This window comes from Copidosoma floridanum, unplaced genomic scaffold (assembly GCF_036245765.1).
Source record: "Copidosoma floridanum isolate Cflo_tuat_1 unplaced genomic scaffold, Cflo_Japanese_pri ptg000030l, whole genome shotgun sequence".
NCBI classification, from domain to species: domain Eukaryota; kingdom Metazoa; phylum Arthropoda; class Insecta; order Hymenoptera; family Encyrtidae; genus Copidosoma; species Copidosoma floridanum.
In genome coordinates, this window is record NW_028321907.1 from 17,075,856 (window position 1) to 17,101,451 (window position 25,596).

Here is a 25,596-nt window from a genome sequence, read left to right on the forward strand (position 1 = left end):
ATGCTTGTGCCAAAGAATCAATAACGTGTTGTACGAATTACTTTAAATTTAATTTTTTAATTACAATACATTTAACAAATGATATTCCACCAAGCCAACATCACTTTTTCATGTTTTTTTTATATAAATTTTAGGTGCGAAATTTTAAGAATAAATGTCCGTATCTGCATGGGATTCAATTTTATGAGCGTGGAATTTATGGGTCCAGAAAAATTATGCGCTGGTTTGTTATCATTATCACCATCCCAAAACCACTTGAGCTTTTTTGAATCTGTTGGATTTAAATGTCGATTAGCACCAAGCGTCATTTCTTCAATGCAAATTATGGTAAAGCCAGAAAATAGGTCCTACCGATGTAAAAATAAAAAATAAAAATGTCATTTCATAAAAAATCCACAGAAAAGAATTTTAAAAAATACACTACTTTAAGATCCATTTCGACGGCAATAGAATATTTTGAGGTTTCTCCAACTTCGAAAATATGTTCAAGTCGAAGTAAGATTTCTCCATCTCTCCAAGGCTCCAAAGTTAGAATTCGAACGTTTTTCGGTAAAGTTTTATTCAAACCACTGGCCTAAAATAATCGTGGAAAACAAGGAAAAAAAAAAAAACTAAATCGTTTAATTTACAGGGAAAAGCGTAACAACCTTCATTTTGTAAAGTTTACTCCATTCATAAAACGTACGTGACGTAGGAGTAAAAAATATCCATGGCTGAGAAGTAAACTCAACTTTTTCTCGTAGTACCAATTCATCTTTTTCTGCGAGACTACCAACTACCAAAGTATGTTTACCTTTGATGACGACGCCAGTGCCAAACGCCGTTTCATTTAGAGGCTCGTCCAGGCCAACACCATCATCGCTCAGTAATCTTCTTTGCACCTAAAGCATATACACTTTGTAAAAAAAAAAAAAAACATCAAGTACAAACCATAGAAACTACGACCATTAGTTCGATCTTTCCTGGCATTAGACTCGATCCACCTTGAGATCTGTCATTCATTACACTCATGCGCAGCATTTGCCTTTTGTCTTCGATGGATATTTTAGTTGTTACAGGATAATAATTTCCAGCTACTTTTTCGACCAGCGACAGTTTGTAGTGAGGCCGTTTATAAAGCTTGCGTTTTATCATTTCCCGACCATTGCTATCTGTATAAAACTTGCCATTGTTTTGTATGTTACTGGCAAATATTGAAACAATTTCTTTCCCAACATTATCACTGCAAAAGTAAAATTTCATCCGAATGGTATTTGATCTCGGTTTGTGACTTGTTTCCATACTTAACAGGAATCGGTCCAATCAACCAGTCGAATTCGATTATGTCTTTGCTATCGTACATTCTAATCACTTGGCTTATCCAATCGTTGATCTCCAAATGAATTTCTTCAACTAAATCACCTTTGTAAATTTGGTAGGTAATATTTTTCTCGACTTCCCTACTGTTTTCTTGTTTCGGTCTGAAAATGTGCGTTCCTGAGGATTGTTGATATGCAACGGCGTTACTTCCTTCGAACCCTTCGTAGTAATTGTAATACTGCTTGATGTGCAGATCCCTAGCTCCTTTTGTGTAGGATACATGCGCTCTTCCTTGAGGATCCACACTGAGGTGGTAAAACTATAGAAAATTAATCACAGTTAATTCGATACCATTAGGAGAAAGAGCTCCTTTAGTCATTTCATCGTACTTCCGTTTGGACATTTAGACTATTTATGGATGGATGTGGTCCATTCGCAGGTTCTTTAGCAATGGGATTTTTCCGCTTTACGTAAAACGACTGAAAACCAAGGGGAGAGATATTTTCAGCTAGGAAAACCAATTCCATTGTTGCACTGCTAACTCGACCTGGTATTGTTTTGACTTGTTTGGGAATTGGTACCATTTGCGTCACCATATCGTTACCTATGTACATAAATACATAAATACATGGTATAGTACAAGTATATTAAAAACAGTAAAATTATTTTGATTTACCTGCGAAATCACTGACACTATGAAAAAAGTTTTGGACAGGTATGCGAACAAACGTTGTAAGTAGTTGGGCCGTTGGATTGTACACTGTTACTATGAACGTTTTACTGTCTGAAGAATAATTGCAGGAACTTATATTTAATAGTAGGCATGAGTGAAATTCTGGTACATGAGATGTATTGTCTCTCGAGGCCCATTTTCTATCGTATACAAATAAACATGAAATTGACTATATTTATAAAAAAAAGTAATTAAAAAAAATTTCCGCACTTCATGGATTCTGAAGCCATGCGTTTTCCATTTGTTATGCTTTGATGTAATATTTTTACAAAATCCGATGTCACGTGTGAATTTGCAGTACCGGTAATGGTGTTGTGATTTTGCATCAGTCCCATTGCTTCTTTGTACGTTTGGTATTCTTCAGAGTCAGATGAATGTGTAAGGACCGAAAGTTGTTTGACCACCTATTTTTTTATTTTTTTATTAATTGAAGGTAAAATGGAGAGTACAAAACATGACTTTTGACCTGTAAAAAATTATTTCCCAGTCTCTCGAAAAATTTCAATCCAGACCGAGAAGTGTAGAAACCAGACCAAAAAGTATGGCGATTCCAGGAGTATGGCAAAAAATCGTCAGTTTTGACAGGCCAAGAAATGTTCAAGTTATTCAAAGATTTTAAGTAACACGAAGGCGTAGAATAAAAAATATTAAACTGGTCGTTTTTTTTCTCATTGATATATCTAACAAACAAAATGATAGATTAGTGTTACGCTTTAGTACCACGTTATAGTATTAATTAAAGATACACCTGATTAGTTTATCCATATTACTGTACCACAGCTCAGCTTCTGTGTACTGTAATTTATCTCCCATCGTGAGTATAATATTATCTGTTCTATACGATAAAGCTTGTTTTTTGACATAAGTTAATAGTTGCTCTACCTTTACCCATCATAAAAATTTAGAGTATACAATGAAACAATTTAAAAAAAATGTTTAAAAACCTATATATCTGATGTTTACCCTCTCATCCACGTTATAATTCAAATTTTTAGGATCATCTATAATTGGTACTCTTTCGTCACAACGAATGTCAAAGCAAAATCCAGGTGGTGGTGTAAAGCGGTTGTATATTATTGACGTGAATAAATTGTTGGACTTGCCTAAACGAATGACCACCAAAAGTTATCGAAGCACAATTTAGTAAAAATAATAAAATTTCCTACCTAAACTGTTACTTGTTTTCCACATAAACTCGGCAGTTTTATTGTCGAGACATGCCTTTTTGTACTGATAATCAACTCGACTAATAAACATTCCATCAAAACCCATTTGCGAAAATAGCGATGCTTGTTCCCGAGAATGTCCAAACGAATTTACTTGCCAGGCAACCCTTGGACCATCATAATTACCAATCATATCTTTTACTCTCCTGGGATTAACAGTTTTACATTATCTTTTTGTTATGTGACTTTAGAATTTATCTATGATTACGGAAACTCAAAAACCTGAAGCCTAAAGTGTATTGGTCTATGATCGATTGGTAATAGGAAACAGCTTCGTCATTAATGGTCCACCCTCCACTTACAATTTCAAACCTGCCGTCGTTTATTAATTTTCGTAACATTTCCCTTTTAGTTTGATTTTGACGCTTCCACCATTCCCATAAAACAAATGTTTCAGCGTAGACAAACCTAGCAAAAAAATATGTTTGAATTTCTTTTAATTTTTTCATGCAGTTTTCTTATTTATTACCTTCTATTTTGATGCTTCGTCAATGATAACATGACACTATCAATAACAGCTGTAAATGAATTTTAAAAAAAGTTAAAGGAGTTTTTTTATGCACTAAGTAGTTGAACTTTAGAATAAAAAAAGATTCTCACAAGCGAAGTATGTTTGATTATGCACATGAAGCCTACCAATGTTACTCTCAGAATAAGATATCAAATGTATGTTTAGTTTATGTGGCTGACTGTTTGGGCAAGTCTGCGTATGGTAAATAAAATTTTTTCTATGGTAGTATTTATCTAGATCACAAAATTATTTAATTTGTATTATCCAATATATTATACTTACATTAGGCCCTATTACAGGTATAGGTTTTTCATATTTTGATGACAAGAGTAGCCATATTCCAAATCCTACGATGACAAATGCGGTACCAAATATAAATGAAAATAAACTTCGATGTGTTTGCAATCTCATTTCAATTTTAATTTGTAACTAAATAGTGAACGAAAAATTGGTTAACTGAGAGGAAATTTCACTTAAAAATGTGCTTTTTTTAAATATTAACTGAAACCTTTGCGTGTTTTTTTGCGGTATTTTTTCACATATTGTTATCTTAACTTGTTGAACTACGTCAGTAAACATGTAAACAAATGTTACTGACAGAAATTATGTAAGCAGTGTAACAATTTGAGATTTTTTTAATTTTATGAAGTATCACGTTTTTAGACCTTTTTTTCACAACATTTTGAACTCTATTCTCAATGGTTAATTAATTTACATATTTATAATTTTCAGTTTAACGATAATTCTTTGTCTTGATATTTTTAATTTATCTTGGAAATACGGTAGAGAAATTTCAACATTTTAGCTAATTGTTTCCACCTATTTTATACTACGAGATTCACTGTAGTAAACTGAATATTCAAAAAAATAAGCTTTACCTTTCATTTTACATAATAAACTCATGACCAGCAACTAAAAAAATACTTTATTTCAATGGAGAATGATTTATTATCATAATTGAGATACACGGGATACAATTATTATGTTATTTATACACATCGTATTGGGACAAATTCAGAGAGACGAGAGTGAATTTGATGCACATACATAGTTTTAAACATCGATAGTAATTATACATCCTTAAAACGACGATACACATTAATAAAATTTAGGGGAAAGTTTTAAGATAAACGTTCTAATTTGCATAGGATTAAGTCTTACGATCAGAGACCTATTGGACAGTTCTATACGATCGGTTTTAGAGCTATCAACGTGGGAAACCTCGTCAAGTTCCGATTTCCATTTGAGCCGCTCCACGTCTTTCAGATTTTTATTTGCATCGAGTGTCATTTCCTCATACGAGTCCACAGTAAAACCAGCAAACATCTCCTGAAAAAGAAAAGGAAAGAAAAGAAAAAACGATCGTAAACTTCAAGACAGTTCTTACTTTGAGATCAAATTTTGCAGCTGCAGAGTACGCGTGCGTTTCGCCAGTCTCGAAAAAGTGCTCCAATCGAAGTAAAACTTTTCCTTCTGCCCAAGGTTCGAGTGTAAGAATTCTGACATTTCTTGGCAAAGCTTTGACCAGCCCATCGTTCTAAAAGACCCACAGTGTTGTAAAAAACAAACATTTTTACAAACGAAAATAATGAACAAACCTTCATTTTGTACTGTTTACTCCAATCCTGAAAGGATGTATATAATGGAGTAAAAAATAGCCAAGGACTAACAGCAAGTTTATTGGCAAGCTCCTTTTCTTGCATTATCAAATCGTCTCGGTCCATCAAGCTACCAGTTACGAGACAATGTTTGCCCTTGACGACAAGCCCTGTATTGTAAGCTATTTCATTCAGTGCTTCACCTCCGCTCCATATGTCCGTGTACAACAACCGCCTATGAATCTGTACTCGATCAAACGTTATAATTCAATTATTTTTTAATGATCTAGTCGAGATATATTTTGAGTAAATTTTGTACGACCATCAGTTCGATTTCTCCGTCCCTGAGACTCGAGCCACCCTGAGGTCTGTCGGGTAAGACGCTCATACGCAACATCTCTTTTTTATCTTCGATGGAAATTTTAGAGGTCACGGGATAGTAGTTACCAGCGATTTGCTCCACGAGCCTCACTTTCCAGTTCGGACGGCTGTTTAACGTACGTTTCAACATTTCACGGCCATTACCGTCGGTGTAGAAATCCCCATTGTTTTTCAAGTTACTGGAAAATCTAGTGATTATTTCTTTCCCGATGCCATCCCTACAATCATTAATTCAATGAGACGATTTGTCAATTGATTGGAATTCTGGGACAATATTGTGATTTTTGCAATTACTCCACGGGAACGGGTCCTACGAGCCAATCGAACTCTATGTGATCGGAACCGCTGTAAATTCTGATTATCTGGCTGACCCAGTTGTTGATGACGTGATGAATTTCTTCAACCAAAGGCCCTAAAACACGAATTCAAATGTATTACAGTTTATAAAGGTTCAAATCAAAGCACTTACATGGGTTAAGCTCAAAATGGTCGTTATAAATCGTTAAACAATCAAAGACTTTAAAAATTATGAATAGTTTTACTGTCAGGAAATTGCATTATGTGAGATATGGACAATTGTTAATATGAAAAAATGGATCATGGAAAAAATAATATTTAAATTGGAGATGAATGAAATGTTATAGAATATTACGCACCTTGTGAGCGAGGTTAAGAATGTCGCAAATTTCATATGAACAAACGGTTAATGTAAAATTTAGGGCATTTTTTAACCTTCTAACATGGTGCGTATGAGAGTACATCACATATTACATATAAATCTCATTCGTTAGATGGCGCGACCTTGCCTTAGAGAAAATGGCGTCGTTCACTGTGTAACGGCATACTTGTACAAGTTGTACATACGAGTCACCTATATATATAGAATATGTAGAGGCACACAAGTTGAAGTTGTGTGTATAAGTATATATATACTGTTACGCGTGAACGACACCATTTTTACTAAGGCTCGGTCGCACTATGCTTCGTGATATAAGGTTCATTTTAGTCCCTTTTGGTTCGGTTCGGTTCTCTTAAAAAAATATACCTATATATACAGAACCAGTTCTGTTTGGTTCCCTATATGTATATAGGTATATTTTGTCAAGAGAACCGAACCGAACTAAAAGGGGCTTGAACAAATCTATAGGCTCCGAGCACATGTAAGGGCTATCCCCATCCCTTATAATAGTCGAGCGGTGTAACCGCTTACTGACGACTTCAGTCTTCAGTCCTTGTTGAGCTCTAAACTGAGTCACCCACGACGTATATTTTAAGAGGGTTTAAGTCTCTACACACAAAAACCCCCCGCGCCAACTTGAGCTGGATGGTGAGTCCACGTGGTTACGAGAATACACGGAGAAGCATTGTTGCCTTAAGTCAATAATATCAAGATCCATTCTAGTAGCCCAATTATCGCAATTAGAATCCCTAACTCCTTAACTTTACGATGATATTTTTTTCAGCATGAGATTTTGCTTTAGTAAGTTGTTAAAGAGACACATATGTTCCTTTGTTGCTCGTACATGTGAGCTACATTGCGTGCGTTAGTACCAGTAAGAGTTCTCTTAGTTCTCTATCTCTCTCACACGCTGTACTGACCCATGCAATGTAGCTCACATGTACGAGTAACAAAGGAACATATGTCTCTTTTTACAACTTATTAAAGCAAAATCTCATGCTGAAAAAAATATCATTGTAAAGTTAAGGAGTTGAGGATTCTAATTGCGATAACCGGGCTACTAGAAAGGTAGAAAGGATCTTGGTATTGTTGAAAAAAATTATTGACTTTAGGTAACCATGCTTCTCCGTGTATTCTCGTAACCACGCGGACTTACCATCCAGCCACAAGTTGGCGCTGGTGTCTTTGTGCACGGAGCCTATACCCTCATACGATTTTACGTCTCCTGGTAAATTACTTAAACGAGTTCATTTGATGGTAAAAATTATCATTCACTTCCAATAACTTAAGAATGTTACACTTTCTGCTCCAACAAAAATATAAAACCCTCACATGTAGACATCCCCGTTAAATTAACATCAATGATGTTTATCACCACATACGTGCATAAATAAAGGGTTAAACATACCTTTGTAGACTTGCACCCATTCTGTTGTATTTATAGTTTTCGAATAGTTTAGCTTGGGTCTAAATACAAAGACACCAGCAGACCGATTGGCCACCTCTATGTTGTTACCTTCTGCACCCTCGTAATAATAGAAAGATTGGTTGATCATCAAAGCTTTCTTTTCTCTTACCAAATGAATCGATGTTTGGCCGTTTGCGTAAATACTTATGTTGTACGACTAAAACACAAATAGCCATGAAAACGATTTCTGAACAGATATCACTTGTAGTATGTATCTTTTTAGTAAAAAATATACTTCTCCACTTATCGCTTGTTCAATGCTTTTTGTGTGACGATTTTTTAAGAAATCGACGAATTCATCGTTCTTTCGGTACACGTAAAAAGACTGGTAACCCAAAGCTGATATGTTAATTGCACGGAAAATCAGCTCCATAGAAGCTGTGCTGTAGCGGCCAGGAACTTTAAGAATTGGTTCTGGTATTGGTACCATTTGAGTTACGACTTCATTACCTACATTAATAATATTTAAATGGATTTTCCAATAAAAACATTATGTGTCGATGTTATTTTTTTAAATGATCAAACATGTATAGGCACCTGTAAAATCTTTAACACCATAAACATATCTTTGAACAGGTACACGTACAAAAGTGGTCAGAAGCTGGCTAGTGGGGTTGAATACAGTAATAATGAATTTTTTGTTTTCGGTGGAATGGTCGCAGGAACTGATGTTCAGCAAAAAACAGGAAAGAAATGCACTCGCATCAGGTGTAATCTCATTGCTCGACGCCCATTTACTAATACAAGAGTAAAGACGAGTTTAGATGCAATGATAATTGCTTATGTGATTGTTTATTAATTAATATGTTTACTTTATTGCCACGGAAGCGAGATTTTCTCCTTTAATTAGATTGTTATGTAGAATTTTTGAAAAATCTGAGGCAACATCAAATTTCTCGATTCCGGTTATGACATTGTGGTTCTGCAATACACCCACAGCTTCTCTGTACATTTGCAGTTCTGTACTATCTGATTCGTGGGCCAGTACTAATAATTGTTTAACAACCTGAAATAAACAATTAATTAATTATGTAGTTTACTCGTAAGATTTAAGATTAAATGAAATTATGAATTTTAAGTCGCCCTATACACCCTTGACTTTTTTCTTATTTTAAGGTGCTTCTAAGTTGAAATAAGGATTATATTTCTTGTATAGATGTTCATTTTTTCTTTTGATATGATAAGTAACTTGGAATTCTAATAACTCCTAAATACATCATTTCAGCTCACCGTAGATAAAGGTTTTTATGTTTTTAAAAAAGTGCTAATGTAACATACTTATCATATTTTACCAGGGAGTTATACAAATAATTGTAAAAATACATATTCAAAAACATAAACTAATATAAACCTTCAAGTACCTGTAAAAAGCTGTTCCCAAGTTTAATAAAAAATTTCAATGATGGCCTTGACGTGTAAAAACCAGTACCGAACGTGTGCTGATCATAAGCGTACGGAAAGAAATCATTGGTGTAGATTGGCCAGGTGGCGTTCAAATCGTTCAACGACTTCAAATAACACGAGGGCGTGGAGTAAAAGATATTCACATCGTTGTATTTGGCATGTATGTATCTGAAAATTGTGAAAGTGCAAACGTTAATTAACACAGCAATTACCACAGTGGCAATCGAGCTAGCGACCCTAACTTGATAAGTTTGTCCAAGTTATAAAACCATAGTTCCGCTTTCTTGTAATGGCCGTCGTTACCCATCGTAACAAGAATATTATTTGTCCTGTAATGCGATGCTTCTAACCTCGCATAATTCATCAGAAGCCTAGCCTGTTGCGCAAAAAAGTTATTGCTTGTTCAAAAGAGAGCATTTTCAATTACGTACCCTGTAATTGACATTGTAATTAACGTCATTGGGGTCATCGATGATCGGTACCCGATCGCTGCATTTATCGTCGAAGCAAAAACCCGGAACTTGCCAATAGCGAAAAAGCATGGACGTGAAGAGGTTAGCACGTTCACCTAAATAACATTAACGTGTTTAATTTATTTTTCCGCCCTCGGGTGGTTTTGGGAGGCTGGTACTTCCTCGGGCAAAAAAGCAGTTTTTCGGAACTCGTTCGAAAATTCTCCTTTACGAACCTCGTTACGGACCTCGCCTTCGGCTCGGGCCGCAAACCTCTCGGTTCGCAAACAGAGACTTTTCAAACTCGTAGGAAAACTACTATTTCATGCAACGAGAAAAAGTAGGTAAAATGAGGACCTAAGCTCGAGCTGCCTTCCCAAATGAATTCGCCGATTTTGTTCGTCAAACGTTTCCACTTGTACTGATCATCAACCGTGCCAAGGAATAATCCATCAAGACCCATTTGAGCTAGCATAGAAGCGTGCTCGCGGGAGTGTCCGAAAATGTCTATTTGCCAGCCAACCCTTGGCCGCGCGCAACTGCCGAATTCATCATTCAACCGCCTGAATAAATTACTTCATGAAATTTGCCGTCAAATCGTTGCGCGCAACATTTACGTGGAGCCCTACCACTATACGGTACAAAGTTTTAAATTATTAATGTAGCTGTATGTTGAATTACAATAATAAATAGAGTAGTACGAGAAAGGGGTACCATATAAGATGGAAAATAATTCTTTTATAAAATTTACTACTTTCAATTCGGTATGATTCTAAATTTTACAATTGCACTTAAAAGTGATAGGAACCTTTATGATTTTTTATTCAATTTTAATTTTTGAGATCTTGCTGTATTCATTGGACGACTTAATATAATGTCACCATATAATCTTTTCAAAAATATTTATTGTGTAACGACACACATGCAATTGTTTGCTGCAAGGGTTCTTGAAATCGCGACAAGCGATGTATGATTTTCTTGTAAACTATCGCATCCAACTTAAAACACATAGAATATTTTAGAAAATTTTCTATGTAAAACCTATACGTAAAATCGTTCAAAGAGTAAAACAAGCTTTAAAAAATTAAATAACAAACCAAAAACATACCTGTATTTTGTAAGTGTAATACTAAAATTAGGGATTACAACTCAAATGCGATATAGTAAATTTTTTTATTACATTTTTTTTTCTCCCTCACCAAGTACCCGTTTTCCATATAAAACTATCTCTTTATTATTGTATTAAATACGGCAATTTTATAAATTTATGCAAATTGTGTGCTACGCAGTGGTAAGGAGCCATCACCTTAAATGGTAAAACAACAAACTTGTAACTCCAGGTGTACTGATCAATGACAGCTTGATAATTCGTCGTAGCCTCGTCACTCATACTCCACCCGCCTCCGACGATTTCTAATCTGCCTTCGTTTATCAATTTTCGCACAACTTGCTTTTTTTTCTCGCCCTGGTGTCTCCACCATTTCCACAAGTAGCACGTCTCGGAAATTACAAACCTAGCAATAGTTACATGTTTATTTTATCTATTTGTATCATTATCAACTTTTACAAAGGACTGACCTTCGATTCGAGTCTCTTTGGAGTGATTCAATCACGCTAGGAATCACATGAACGGCCACTAACAATCACATGTTATCTTTAACTGAACTTTTTAAATCTTTTACATAAATGTCATGACAAGCATACCGTCGAGGTAGTACTGGTCGAAAGTTTTCATCCATCCGAATTCGTTGTGTGTGTTGGCTATTAAATGGATGTTGAGCTTTTTCGGCTCAATTGTCGGGCACGTCTTCGAAAAAATAATTTTTTTTTCAAATCTATTGATTTTGATGAGCAATAAAAGTAAACGTTTAAACTTACATTGTATCCACATATCGGTGTTAGATTATCATGTCCAGATAGCATCAGGTACAAACACAGCGTGAGAGAAAAAAAAATAGCAAGACTTAGCGATACTAAAATGGTACTTGACGATGGCCTAAAAAAATTCATTTTAAAAACAAAAAAAGGGCCTTACAAGAAATAAATGTAAAAATATAACATCGAAATCATTGCACGTGTACTATAGCGTCGGAAAGACTGTCATGTATTTCGAGTTGCGATGGTCGTGTTGCACAACTGATTGTTGTACATGTTTCCGACATTAAAACTTCCGACGGTGTACGACACGATCTTACAACGCTACACTGTAAAATACTGCCTAATTAAAATAAAAATATCTTACAATAGGCGACGTTACGTAGTCAATATTAGTAGTTGTATTTTTTAAATTACTGTTTGACGAGTAAACGTTCATATGTTACACGATTAATTTATCTAGAAGCAGTTGTGATTTAAATATTATTTGAAAATGTTACTGAAAACTTTCATAAATATGTATACTAACTGCACTTTATATTTTTAATATTTATTTGTTGCAAAAAGATTTTAATATTTTCAACGTGTTACGAAATGCAAATAGTTTAAAAGTATTTCTAGAATCATTTACATGATGTTTTCTCAGTAATTAAAATTCATACAATATTTTAGAACCGCATCTATGCTGCTAAAAAAAATAGGCGATGTAAAAGATTTCTTTCATCGACATTGCAATAGTTTCTTGGAGAAAACTTTGTATAACTAGTTAAAACAAGTTGATTATATGGTTTAGTGAAATTTTTTATGAATCACTTGCGCATTGAATTGCAGGAGTAATTTAAATTAAAATAGATGATCATGAAAATAAAATAAGAAATAATACAAACATAATTAAACCTACTTGATATTTTTATACTCTAAAAAAATATATTCACGCCAAAGACTTAATTTGGTTCAAATGGAGACAATATAAAATTTCACTAAGTTTTTTAATACATCTTGCTTTAATTATATTACGTCGCTTGGATTTAAAAAAAAATTATTTTTGAACTACCGCTTATTCGTTTAACGATATTGCATTAAGTCTAAATATTAACAAAATGTATAATGTACAAAATGGTATGCCCTTTTTAAAATATAGTATGCTAAGAAAATGACGAAAAAGTGAGTGTAAATTAGTCACGATTAGGCAAAGCGCGTTCGACATAACTAGTTTAATCATGGAAGAAATTTTATGCAATACAGTGTTCTGTTAGCGTCTAATAGTCACCTATACGTTATCACACGTAATACTACTTATATTATAGTATTATCATTATGACTTGGTTATCGACAACGGATGAACTATAATGCCATGATGATAACTGCATCCCTGAACGCGTGGTGGCACTAGGTGTTCTGTTTTCGGTACAATTTATAATTATCTTCGTAATTAAAGGATACTGCATGATCAAATTGAAAAGAAAAAATCATAAGAAGCTAGAAAAGACTATATTCATGAGTATGCATTTATTTTGAAACCCTTTCGATGAGTCCTTGCCCGGTATCGCAGCTCCTTTGGTGACTCCGATTCGCTCCCGCAAGTGGCGAAAAAATCCTCTGGTTAGTATATATAGGAGAATTTTGTAGCTTCTGTTAGAGATATGTGCACGAGCTCGTCTATGACGTCAGTCTGGGGTCACTCACATGTTGTACTGCTCGGTTTGAATAGTTTTCTAAAAGTTGAAAAACGTTTAGTAGCTCACCGACCAATACTACTTCAGGTAAGTAAGGTAAGTAAAATGTTGGTGGCTTGCTAGTGCATCATATTGTTTTTATTCTTTTACAATTGTATTGAAAACCAATTTACTGCCGTTTTTTTTATTCTTTCAAATTACATTTAATTCATTTCGTCTCATATGTACATGTATGTAAAATTTTTCATTTTTTTTTGTGTTTATCTGCGCACCTAAACTGTCATTGAAGACTCTTGAATTTCAACAGATAGGTGATTTATGCATCCCTTTTTAAGTACGATGAAAAAACAAATAGTTTGTTAGGAAACTTGAGTTATTTTCAAATTGCAAGCATGACTACAGCCATGGTACAGTTGTTCCTAAAAATAAAATTGAGAACGTAGATTGATAAATAAATCACTCAAGTATTTTCATAACAATTTTATCGTTGACCTTGGATAAAATTTCAATTTTTAGATATTGATGTAATACTTTTTTGTTTATGTACAAGTCTTTTTAAATCAGCATCTATTAGAATAAAAAGGTTCTAAAAATGTATGATAATATTATTCACAACATATGATCGTTCTTAAGCCAGTTTTTTATACTTGCTACGAGAAGTGTACTGTTTGTCTATGTACGAATTTTGATTTAAGAGGCAAACATAAATAATTGAACTGTAATGAAACATCTTAAATTTATTTTTATTTACAGGCTGTTATTATTAGTTGACATTGTGAGTGTTTACAGAAAACTGATGTTTTTAATGATTTGATTAATGTCTATGAGATTAACGACATCCCCGAGACTTGCTGGCTTGACTGGAACTCTACTGCTGGCCATATTTTCATGCCAGTTATTTCGTAGCAACACGCAGAAGACCTTTTTTGCCGAAAATTAATGATAGCAATTAATCTTGTTATTTTGTGTAATTTATCCTACAAATTTTCTTTACCCAATCGACCGCGCTTGTATGCTGCCGTGTCAGTTGCTTGACAACACAACGTCCAACTTCGTATTTGATCGAATGAGCGCGCCCCAAGCTTGATACGTTCGGCACGCGAGGATGTAAGAGAGTAAACGATCTCGTTGATTCGTCTTAGAAATCCATATGGTCGAAAGTGCGTTTCAATATTCGTCGAACCTGGAAATATCAAATGCGTGTCTAATTATTTTACGACCCTGCAAACAATAGCAATTTTCTGTTAAAAAATTTATTTTTTTACCACTTGATCTTTAAGGTATTTAAAAATCTCGATATTTTCAGGCTTATAATCTTTAATAGTATATTACGCCACTAGGGCGAAAAGTGCTTCTTCCCGCCCGCGGGCGCACTTTCCACCCATCGAGTACTTTCCTCCCGAGAGCTGAAAGTACTCCAAGGGCGGAAAGTGCGCTTAAGGCCGGGAAGGCCTCCGCCCGAGTCGCGTATCCTATTTTTCTCCTTAAGGGTACAAAGTGAGAACGTATTTTGTCTGGTTAATGATCACTTCAATAGAAATTTAACTAAAGGATTAAAAATGAAAAATATTTATTCAACGTCTATCTAATGTACACAAAGCTTATTTTTCTAGATAAATGATGAGAATTTTTACAATTTTATGCATTTATAAATTATATAGAACATATATAAAATTAATAATCTGTAATGAACAATTTATACACTTATAATATTTTAACACAGTTAATTTCTTGTTTAAAAATATAATAAATATCAACACCTTAAAATTAAATGAATTCTAAGATATTGCAACCTCTGTTAAAAAATAACGGAGGTGTTTCGAATAGTGTATTGACTGGAATAGTTGAGTACGAACAAAAACTTAAAGCTGGTATGCTAGAATATCTTGACTGTAGTGTAGATATTATAGTGAACTTCCCTATTTATAAATTGTGTTGTATATATAAAACTACGTTTATTGATTGAGATGTCATGAAGAAGAACGGTAACTCGTATTTTGCATCACTTGTTTAAAATTGAGTATGATTTCATTTTTATAAAATAATAAGTCTAAAAAAGTAGTCAGTAAGGTAAAGAATTTTTTTTAAATAAGTAAGAGTTAATTGTTAATAAACGAAAGTTCGCATCAAAGGTTGTGCGGGGTCCAGGGGTGGCAGCCCCTGGTGGGGGACCAGGGTGCAAAGCCCCCGTCGGGGGTCCAGGGGGCGGAGCCCCCAGTGGGGGGAGGGGGGGCGAAGCCACCCCCTCGTCCAAAAAATCAACTGATCGTTCGATTAAAAAAAATTTACAACCATTTCCCGAACAAAAATAAATAAATTAAATTAATCTAATCTCCCGAAAAAAAATAAACTTGGTGGAATGAGAGTATGAGTATCAAAAAATGGCAATCAGAGATATAATACTAAAGCCTTAGATATAATACTCCCTTATTGTAATATTATATTTTTTCTTAAGAAATTATATACAAAATATACTTATAATAGAATTTCATAAAATAATCAGGTCTTATAATTTACTAATTTTTCTTATTTGCGGGCGGGAATGTACTTTCCGCCCTAGGGCGGGAGGTTCCACTTTCCGCCCGTAAAACAGGCACTGAAGGACTTTCGGCCCTCACTTTCCGCCCGAAAGGAGGATAAAGTTTTTTTATCAAGTCACTTTATGCGAAGCCATTGTGCTTCTTCTGGAAGTCGTATCGCGTGTTCGGCATTTTTATCATTAGCATGTTTAGAGGTCATGATAAAAATGTCATTCTTATACATCCGACTACATCATGTAATCGAGGTGTTAATTTGTTTTTTTTTTTTTTTTGCAATGATATCAAATATTCATACGTCATTACGTAATAAATTCTTAGAAATGATTTCTGTACATCATAGTTAGTACAAAAAATTATATATGGTTCCGTATTTAAACGCAATATTGTAAAATGAGTGCAGAGCACATTACTATCATTTTGACAGTATACAGCACAAAATCGACCGTATACATGGAATTAATAATACTTCTGATTATGAAGAATAAAATTCCTTTTGATTATTAAATATTTGTGTTAATACTAACAAATAAGTTTATTTAAATTTTTTTGACACTAATATTTACAGAGATGTCGATGAAGGGTTTATTATATAAATATCAGACTTTTGTTGTGCATGCTTTCCTGCTTAAAAAATAATCATAATTATAAAGTAGATTTAATTATTATTATTTAAATATGAATTTGAAAAGCCTGTAAAAACTATTTTATTCAACGGATATTTATTCTATAAATGTACTTGCCAATATTATTAAACCAATAGACTTAAGGGAAAATCATAAGGAAACTTTATTTTAGAGCGTTAAATTCTCTGTGAAAATATGTATGTTTTTTTTTAAATCAATTTGGAAGCTTTTGAGCCTCCAGGATTCATGAAATTTAAAAACATCCTTGTAAAGGAACCCTCCAATATATTTATGTGTATATATCGACGCCCCGGGCGAAGACTATTCCCTGCTTCGAAGCCTGGACGAAGACTATGCCCTTTTCTGGAGTCTGGACGAAAACTATGCCCTTTTGTCTGTTCCAGACGAAAACTATGCCCTTTTGGAGTCCCGGACGAAGACTATGCCCTTTTCCGGAGTTCGGACGAAGACTATGCCCTTTTCTCGCGCTCGGACGAAAACTATGCCCTTTTTTCGAGTCCGGATGAAAACTATACCCGTTTTTTCTAGTCCGTGTGAAGACTATTACATTTTTTCCGAGTCTGGACGAAAATATTGACTTTTTCTGGAGCCGAGATGAAGTACAATTCATTTAAGCTCACCGTACATTTGTTTTTGTAATTAGATATATAGTCAAATATACTTATATAGTGGTTGTTGTTTACATTTACATAAATAATTTTAAATAATAATACAAACTCAAGAATCGTTTTATAAGCATGGTAATTTGCAATTAATAAATATGAAAGACTCTTTCATGTTTTATTTTCAAATTCAATTTCTTTTCTACATTTTTGTTGATTATAATAAGTAACTAATATAATTATTGTAACTTGAAGTTAAAAAATTAATAAAATTTGTACAATTCGTGATATAATCAAATATAATATTCGTAAGAAAATTGAGAAAAAAGTAAACTTTTTTTTATTAATTAATGTTTGCAAGACATGAATATTTAGATTACAAAGTATTTTTTAACACAAGAATAAATTAGCAAGTTTAAATTAATTACAGTTATTTTTATGTACAATTCACGGAATCGTTTAAAAAAAGCTCAAAAACTCCTTTTTCAAAACACTTACCAAAACTCCAAATACTGAATCCGTTAGACCTGCGAAGAATAATGATTACGTGTTGTTTTTTTACAAAGACGTCTGTAGATTCACGTGCCTGTGAATCTCGATGTGAAAATAAAACTTATAACAAACGTTTTGACACAAGTATCGCGAAATCTTGAAATGTTTAATCGTTTTCAAAAGCTTCGTATTCGTGAGCTTCTTCCAGCGTACTAGTAGCTGTTACCCACCCACCAAAAGCATAAATCAGCAAATCTGGAGGGTTTTTTTTGTTTCGGAAAAGTAAAACACAAGAGGGGTTAGTAATTAACATTGGGGTATATTTTAAATTAGTTTCCGTCTGAACTCGAAAAAAAGGGTATAGTCTTCGTCCGGGACCAAAAAAAGGGCATAGTTTTCGTCCGGGTTTGAGAAAAGTGCATAGTCTTCGCCCGGGACGTCGAAAGGGTATAGTTTATGTCCAGGGCCAATTAGGGAATAGTCTTCGCCCGGGGCGTCGATATAGTTTTTTAATAAAATTTTCTATTATTATTTTCGTGGCTCCCTATGTCCTTCTCACTGTCATTAATGGCCCCCGCTACCCCCTGCTCTATATTTAGATCTCCTGGAGCAGCTTCAGCACCCCACTTCCCCGAAAAAATAGGAAAAATTCGAAGAATTCATCCGTTATTTTGCCCCATACAATTTTCCGTTATGTCCTCCACGTAACCACTGAAACTTCGAGGATACAAAATACCTTTTATCTTGATAAAAAAAAAAAAAAATAAATAAATAAATAATAAAAAAAAAACCAATAATCATTTAATATAGTTATATGTTCTTTATTATAAAAAATTCTTTTTCAGTTAAAATAATTTAAATAATTATTTATTTACTTACTATTTTGTTTTATCTTAAAAAACTCTTCTGTCTTCGACCTATTTTGTTTTTTGAATAATTACTAAAAAAAAAAGTTATTAAATATATAATGGTAACTATTTAATAAGTCCATAATTTTCATCAGATAAGATTTTTAATATAAAGTTTTAAAAATTCATATTTTTGAACCATTGTTTTTTTAATTGGTACACAAAGTAATAACATAAAAATAATCAAATTTTGCTAAAATAAATGAAAAAGTATTTGATTAAAAAAAAAGTTTGAAGGATTATACAGCGTCAAAATTTCAACTTCAATTATTTTTAATTAAACTGTAACATTATAAAATATTACCCCATCATGTCATATACCAGTATTAAATAATATGTTGTTATAATTTTACTTTCAGTTTTTTTTCCTTTATAAAACTGATAACTTTTTTCACAATGCGTACTTCCACATCAATTTGCATAAATATCCCTTCTTTAGTTTCGCATCTTGATAAGAACACGTATATTGTATGATAGAAATAAATAGAGATAGAAAAAGAAAGGAGACCTGCTGCGGCCGGAGCTTTATTTTGTTAAACGTATAGTTGGCAGTTGATGGGTAGCCGGTGCACTGAGCCCTCACTAGTAACCGAAAAATTACGTGCAATACCATTTTAGTGCAGTGCATATTAATTTTTTTAGCTCTATCAATCGACACTCGATCCAGTATAAAGCCCCTTCGAAATAATGTTAAAGTCTGCTCATGACAAATCCCCATGAAAGATAATTAGGGCTGAGAAATAAATGATGTAGACTTTTAAAGTTATGATCGTATGATGAAAATTTGTTAAATCACATATTACAGTCTGTAAACAGATATAATGGACCTTACATTTATTATACAATATGTATAATTTAAAAAAAAATTTCTCAACAAAGAAATCATACACATCATCTAGGCAGATGTAGTACCAGGTGCGAGCTTGACAACGAACGTCCGGATTTCCATGGGTTTGAGAGTAACAACGTACGAAGCGTCTAGAGTATTTTCGGTTACTTCGTTGTCAACGACGTCGTCGACTTCCAATTGCCAATCGAGCCGTTTCTTATCTTTTGCCCATTGATTAGCCCCGAGCGTAGTCTCTTGAACCGATTGCACGGTGAAACCGGAAAAGATGTTCTGATGAACAAAAAAAAGAATTAGGAAAAAATGGCACGACTCAGCTTACAAAGGCATCATTGAATAATACTTTACCTTCAGATCAACTTGCGCCGGGGTCGAGTACGCGCGAGTCTCGTCCTTTTCAAAAATGTGCTCCAGACGAAGAAGAACCTCCCCATCCTTCCAGGGCTCGAGAGTCAGTATCTGAACGTTCCTCGGTAACTCACCGACCAAACCATCGCCCTGGAAAAACCCCGAGATCAAACATTGTTCTCCCTTCCCGCGCTATATTGTCGAAAAGTTTCACCTTCATCTCGTAGTATTCGTTGTACTCGTCGAACGAGTCCAGCGTGGGTGTAACGAAGATCCAAGGTCTCAAGGCCAGCTGGACGGCCAGTTCTTTCTCGGCCAGCACCACCTCGTCGACGTTGTCCAGACTACCGTCGAGAATGTAGTGCTGTCCCCTGGTGACGAGACCCTCGCCGAAGGCCGATTCGTTGAGCGCCTCGCCGACCCCAAAGGCGTCGTCCTTGAGTAGTCTCCGGTGCAGCATGAGCTCGATCTCACCCTCCTTCAGGCTCGTCCCGCCCTGAGCGCGATCGGTAAGCACGGCCAGGCGCTCCCTCTCCTTTTGGTCCTCGATGAGTATTTTACTGGTCACGGGGTAATAGTTCCCGGAGATCGGCTCCTCCAGGTGGACCTCCCAAGTCGGCCGGTAGTTGACTCTGCGCCTCAGCATCTCGCGCCCGTTGCTGTCGGTGAAGAACTCGGCGTTGTTTTTCAGGTCGCTCGAGTACCTCGTGATGATCTCCTTGCCGATCGCGTCCCTGAAATTTTCCATTCGAGAATCAGCCTCAGTATCACACCTTACATGAGGTACAGGTGCTTTTGACGCTATACCTAACGGGAATCGGTCCGACGATCCAGTCGCATTCCACGTACGGCTTGTTTTTGTAGACTTTGACTATTTGGCTCACCCAATCGTTTATCACGTACCGGCCTTCCTCGACCAAAGGTCCTTTGCAACAAAAAAAAAGTGATTTTGTGATATTTACCGTCCATTTTTCTCAAGTAGTAGCGACAAGTCGAATATAAATACGTACCCTTAACGACATTGAAAGTCCCGGCCGTCGAGAAGTTTTTGGCGAAATTTTCCTTGGGCCGGAAAATATACGCCCCCGAGGACCTGTCTTCGAACGCTTGATTGCTACCCGCCGCGCCCTCGTAGTAATGGAACGACTGCACGATTTCCTTGCCGGTTCTCGCCGATCTAATGGCTAGTCTGCCCTCCGGGGTCATGGTAATGCTGAACGTCTGGTGTGCGGTAAAGAAAAAAAAAACAAAAGGTACAACTCGCTTGTCGATATTCCACGTATAGGTTTTAGGAAAAAACGCTTGTGAGCGTACATTTGTATTCGCCACTTGTACCTTATTGTTAACCACGGGCTCGTCGCTCTGCATCTCGCCAGTGGCTTCGGTCACGTAGAAAGACTGGAATCCCAGTGGCGCGACACCAGCAGCTTCAAAGAGCAGTTCGTTATCAGCTCGGCCGAACCGGCCCGGGATGTTCTTCACCTGGTCGGAAATCGGCAAGACCTGCGTCACCAGCTCCTTTCCTGTTGCATTTTTTTTCGTGACAATTTCATCACGTATATACTCAAAATCATTCAATGCACATACCGGTGTGATCTCGGACGGCGTAGGATGCACCCTGCACCGGCAGGCGGACGAACGTCGCGAGTGGCTGGCTCGTCGGGTTGTAAACCGTCACGACGAATTTCTTATTTTCGGAGGAGTGCTCGCAGGAGCTGATGTTGAGCAGCAAACAGGTGTTGAACTCGGCTTCTCGCTTCGGTTGTTTTTTCATGGCCCACTTGCTGCAAGTCGCGCGTCACGGGTATTCAAACAAAAAAAATTCATTTTTAAATAAACGGTGCTTTTTTACTTTATGGCCTTGGAAGCAATGCTTTCTCCGTTTTTGAAGCTGTAGTGTAGCAGTCTGGCATAGTCCTCGGCCACGTGTTGTTTTTCGGTGCCGGTTATCGCGTCGTGGTGCTGCATCACGCCCATAGCCTCGCGGAATAGCTGCAGCTCTTTGGTATCCGGCTCGTTCGTCAAGACGGATAATTGTTTCACAATCTGTGACAATGCAATTGCGGTTGAAGTGAAAAGAGAATTCGAAGGTTAATTTCAAAAGGTACATCACCTGCAAGAAGTTATTTCCCAATCTTTCGAAGAATTTGAGGGTGGGTCTGGAGGAGAAGTATCCAGTCCAGAAGGCGTGGGGGTCACTCGAATACGGGAAGAAATCGTCCGTCTTTGCCGGCCACTTGAGATTCTGCTCGTTCAACGACTTCAAGTAACACGAAGGAGTGGAATAAAAGGCGTTGTAATTCGTGCCGTTTCTCTCATTAACGTACCTGAAGAGATTTTTTTTTTTTTTTTTTCAAATCCAAACGTTATAATATTACTTCTCATAATCATACTTACCGTATGAGTTTATCCAAATTTGTGTACCACATTTCGGCATTTAAGTAATTAAAATCCTCGCCCATTGTGAGAATTACGTTGTTCGTCCGGTACTTGGACGCTTGTAATTTAACGAATCTTAGGAATTTCTCCAACTGTTTATACAACACGTTATATTTATTCTATCATTACTTTATCATGCACAACATTGAATCTCGCGGTTGCATCTCTTGGTGGGCGAAGATTTTTGAAAAATCAATCATTATATTTATAAAAAAAAAACATAATAATGCTCTCTCGTACCTGATGAGCTTATCCAAATTTTTTAAGTACATGTCAGCGTACGTATACGTGAAATCACCTCCCATCGTCAGAATAATATCATTCGTGCGATAATACTTGGTTTGTTTGTCGACAAACTTTAAAAACTGTTCGATCTGCAAGACAAAAATTGTTTTTTTTTTTTTGTTTTTTTTTTTCCCATCACCGACCAAAACATTTTTCCCCTCGAGATTCAAATTCACGTGTATTTCCAATGAAAGAAACATGGATTTCTTCCACTCACCCTCTTGCCAATGTTGTAGTCGGCGCTGTCGACGTCGTCGATCATAGGCTCCGCGTCCTGGCACAAAATGTCAAAGCAAAAACCGGGAGGCGGCCCGTAGTTGTTGTACAGCATGGAAGAAAACAGTTCCGAGGATTTTCCTGGAAATTCGTTGTTCACCCCGACAATTTCATCGAGATATACTAGTTGGAAAAAAAAAAAAAAAAAAAAAAAAAAAAAAAAAAAAACATACCCAAGCTGGCGCTTCCCTTCCAAATAAACTCGGCGCTTTTGTTTCGCAAACGCTGCTCCTTGTCTTGGTAATCGAGTCTCCCGAAAAACATACCGTCGAAACCCAATTGCGCGAACATCGAAGCTTGCTCGCGCGAGTGCCCGAACGGATCGATCTGCCAGCCGATTTTCGGCCGAGCGCAGCTCCCGAACGTGTCGTTCAGTCGCCTGCGGGCAAAAGGGTCAAGTCAGTCGATCGACGAAAAAAAAAAAAAAGAAGTAAAAGAATGTAAAGGGGTGCAATGGATAAACGCAGAAACCTGAAGCCCCAGGTGTACTGGTCAATCATCGAGTGGTAATGGGTGACGGCCTCGTCGTTCATGCTCCAACCGCCCCCGATGATCTCCAGCCTGCCCTCGTCGATGTACCTCCGCATCTGGTCCCTCCTCTTCTCGCTCTGCTGGATCCACCACTTCCACAAAAACGCAGTTTCGACGTAGATGAACCTATGTCGTTTTTCACGATACATCCGTACTTAAAATCGGCATAGAAAACCGGTATGGATGGTAGAAGCATCGTTTGTGTATATATACTCACTTTCTGGCTGGATCCTTTTCGAGCGCGTCGACGACGCTGTCTATGATGTACTGAACGCCGGCCACTTGAATGTTCATGCGACCTTCGGCAAACCAGAAATCGTATAATGTCATAAATCGCGCGTGAGGGAGAGCATCGGAAGGGATCGTCGGCCGGCACCGCGTGGCAATTTATTCTCGCGTGATGGTGTAGAGAGTATAGACGACGTGCAATGTAAAGACAAATAAAAAAAAAAAAAAAAAATGAAAAATGAAAAATCAACTCACCGCCGTAATAATACTGGTCTACCGTCTTGAGCCAGCCGACGTCGTCGTGCGTGTGCGCCACCAAGTGGATGTTGACTTTGCTCGGGTCGCTTTTCGGACATGACTTTGACATTCAACAATTTTGTCGAATTAATTTTACTCGAATGCGTGCAAAATTATTCAACCTCGAAAGATTGATCTCATTTTTTTTTGTTTGACCATTTTGTACTTGTGTGATTTTAATCATTGATTATCGGATAGCCAAACAAATACTTGATGTACGCCGTGAATCATCAATAATAATAATAATAATACTCGAATTTTTCCTCAAGTGGTGAAAGACTGAGGTAAAAAAGATCTATTTACCACATTTTTTTAAAAAGAAAACATGAGCTTTTTCTATGGTCTATGCTTGTAGTTTGGTACCTCTGCACAATGTAAATCCTATATTCATTAACTTAAAAAAAAAACAAAAAAATTACTTAAATATGAGGGTAAATCAAGGGGATTGTCAATATTTAAAACTTTTACTACAGACTCTTAACTTTCATCACTTTAGAGGAATTTGAATTATTTCCACCTCGTATTATTTTACAAATATATTTGGTGCAAGCGAAGAGAGTTACTTGCGTGCGTGGAAAAATCATAATATTTAAAATCGTTCATCTTAAATTTCAAGCAAGTATTATCTCCAGTGAGTCACGTATTTAAATTCCTCATCAAAAAAATACGATATGTGTAATCATAACACTCAGTCAATACAGTCAGATTATAATGCACGCCATTGAATAGACAAAAAATATCAATTTAGACGTTATCTGCTTGCGTTTGGTAAGTGACTTTTTTTTTTTCTACCAAAACAAAAACAACGTTACGAAAGGAAACTTGTCTATTCATAAAGTGGTGATAACGAAATTACATTAGAAATTCCGTCAATGTGTTATAATAGAAACAAAACAAAAATCAAATCTGTATTTAATGTTTTGATAACATCATTACGTTGAAACGATAATGTTATCTACGAAAATATACACATAGTAATGATGTTTTTCTACAATTAAACTGGAAATCGTATTAACGTTAATTGAAAAAAAAAGAAAAAAAAAAAAAAGCTTCTATTAGTCATTGTCTTTGTCTTAGATAAAATATCGTGAAGAGAGAAGCATGAAACTTAAATTCCTTGCTTTACAGCGCCAAATATATATATATTCTCAGTCATCCCAATCTCGTGCTCATCCATATATTATGCACCAACACGCTCACAAGTAAGCGCTCGTATAATCACATCGCTTGACTGGCAATTAGATTTTGCCACTTTATTAATCTGCCGTTTTGCCATTGAATGCTTATCTTGGTTTTCTTCTTCTTCTTCTTTTTTTTTTCTTTCATTCGCACAAATCATCGATACTCGTTTCATTCATTCATTCATACTCGTATTATTGTATAATATACCTCGTAGCCGCAGGTGGGTCCATTGTCCTCGCGAGCACGCACACTAGCCCCAAGGGAGTTGCAAACGCCAAGGACTAGCAGGAGAGCTAGCCCAAACAGTCTCATTTTCAAACTTGAAAATTTTCTCGATTCGTCCAGGGAGTAGTTATACGTCAGTTCTTGAACCGGCAAAGATCGTCCGACCACTGACCGGTCGAGCGAGAGCCCCTGTGTACTTATCATCGGGCTTCGCACTGCATACGTGTCTGTACGTACGAGCCGAGCGGCGATTGTGATGTGTGTATACATAGAATACAATATGAATGATGGGCTCGTCTCCACGCGCTCATTGCTCATTTATCTAAGAGAATCAATTATACCCTACGACGGATGCACTTTGTGTGATCGTTTTAGCCTTTCAAATTATAAAAAAAAAAAAATACTTTTTAACTCATTTTAACGTGTCAGAAAGATTTTTTTACTTTTCCA

The 25,596-nt window shown here is 36.0% G+C and overlaps 2 protein-coding genes across 2 annotated transcripts; both read right to left on the reverse strand.

Annotated features, from left to right (window-relative positions):
• Window positions 1–144: 144 nt before the first annotated feature.
• On the reverse strand, window positions 145–4,654 carry LOC106645448 (lysosomal alpha-mannosidase-like). The gene is made up of 16 exons (XM_089596855.1): window positions 4,648–4,654; window positions 3,728–3,776; window positions 3,481–3,666; window positions 3,199–3,404; window positions 2,996–3,135; window positions 2,781–2,914; window positions 2,499–2,712; window positions 2,243–2,436; window positions 1,976–2,172; window positions 1,689–1,903; window positions 1,284–1,618; window positions 946–1,222; window positions 648–881; window positions 425–574; window positions 242–347; window positions 145–164 (listed from the first exon to the last, which is right to left on the reverse strand). Exons 1-16 carry the CDS (start codon window positions 4,652–4,654, stop codon window positions 145–147), a joined length of 2,664 nt encoding a protein of 887 aa, XP_089452981.1.
• Window positions 4,655–4,867: 213 nt separating this feature from the next.
• LOC106646529 (uncharacterized) lies at window positions 4,868–25,350 on the reverse strand. The gene is made up of 31 exons (XM_089596856.1): window positions 25,129–25,350; window positions 23,698–23,800; window positions 23,432–23,513; window positions 23,155–23,340; window positions 22,857–23,062; window positions 22,625–22,764; window positions 22,363–22,496; window positions 21,797–22,010; window positions 21,536–21,729; window positions 21,271–21,467; window positions 20,998–21,206; window positions 20,694–20,904; window positions 20,484–20,608; window positions 19,898–20,401; window positions 19,684–19,833; window positions 11,456–11,558; window positions 11,330–11,387; window positions 11,080–11,265; window positions 10,109–10,314; window positions 9,731–9,867; window positions 9,542–9,675; window positions 9,257–9,467; window positions 8,708–8,901; window positions 8,433–8,632; window positions 8,131–8,345; window positions 7,836–8,052; window positions 6,043–6,160; window positions 5,690–5,966; window positions 5,368–5,610; window positions 5,157–5,306; window positions 4,868–5,098 (listed from the first exon to the last, which is right to left on the reverse strand). The coding sequence occupies exons 1-31, from the start codon at window positions 25,348–25,350 to the stop codon at window positions 4,868–4,870; spliced, it is 5,757 nt and encodes a 1,918-aa protein (XP_089452982.1).
• Between the last annotated feature and the right edge of the window lie 246 nt (window positions 25,351–25,596).

Bases quoted from the DNA above. Each gene is read 5' to 3' on its own strand.
- LOC106645448 (XM_089596855.1), bottom strand. The intron at 3,405-3,480 runs GTTTTTGAGTTT...TGTTAATCCCAG, and splicing joins CAATACACTTTAGGCTTCAG to GAGAGTAAAAGATATGATTG. The intron at 2,437-2,498 runs GTCAAAAGTCAT...ATAAAAAAATAG, and splicing joins TGGGAAATAATTTTTTACAG to GTGGTCAAACAACTTTCGGT.
- LOC106646529 (XM_089596856.1), bottom strand. From the start codon at position 25,350: ATGATAAGTACACAGGGGCTCTCGCTCGACCGGTCAGTGGTCGGACGA. The intron at 9,868-10,108 runs GTCCTCATTTTA...AATGTTATTTAG, and splicing joins GGAAGGCAGCTCGAGCTTAG to GTGAACGTGCTAACCTCTTC. The intron at 9,468-9,541 runs GTTAGGGTCGCT...CACAATTTTCAG, and splicing joins AACTTGGACAAACTTATCAA to ATACATACATGCCAAATACA.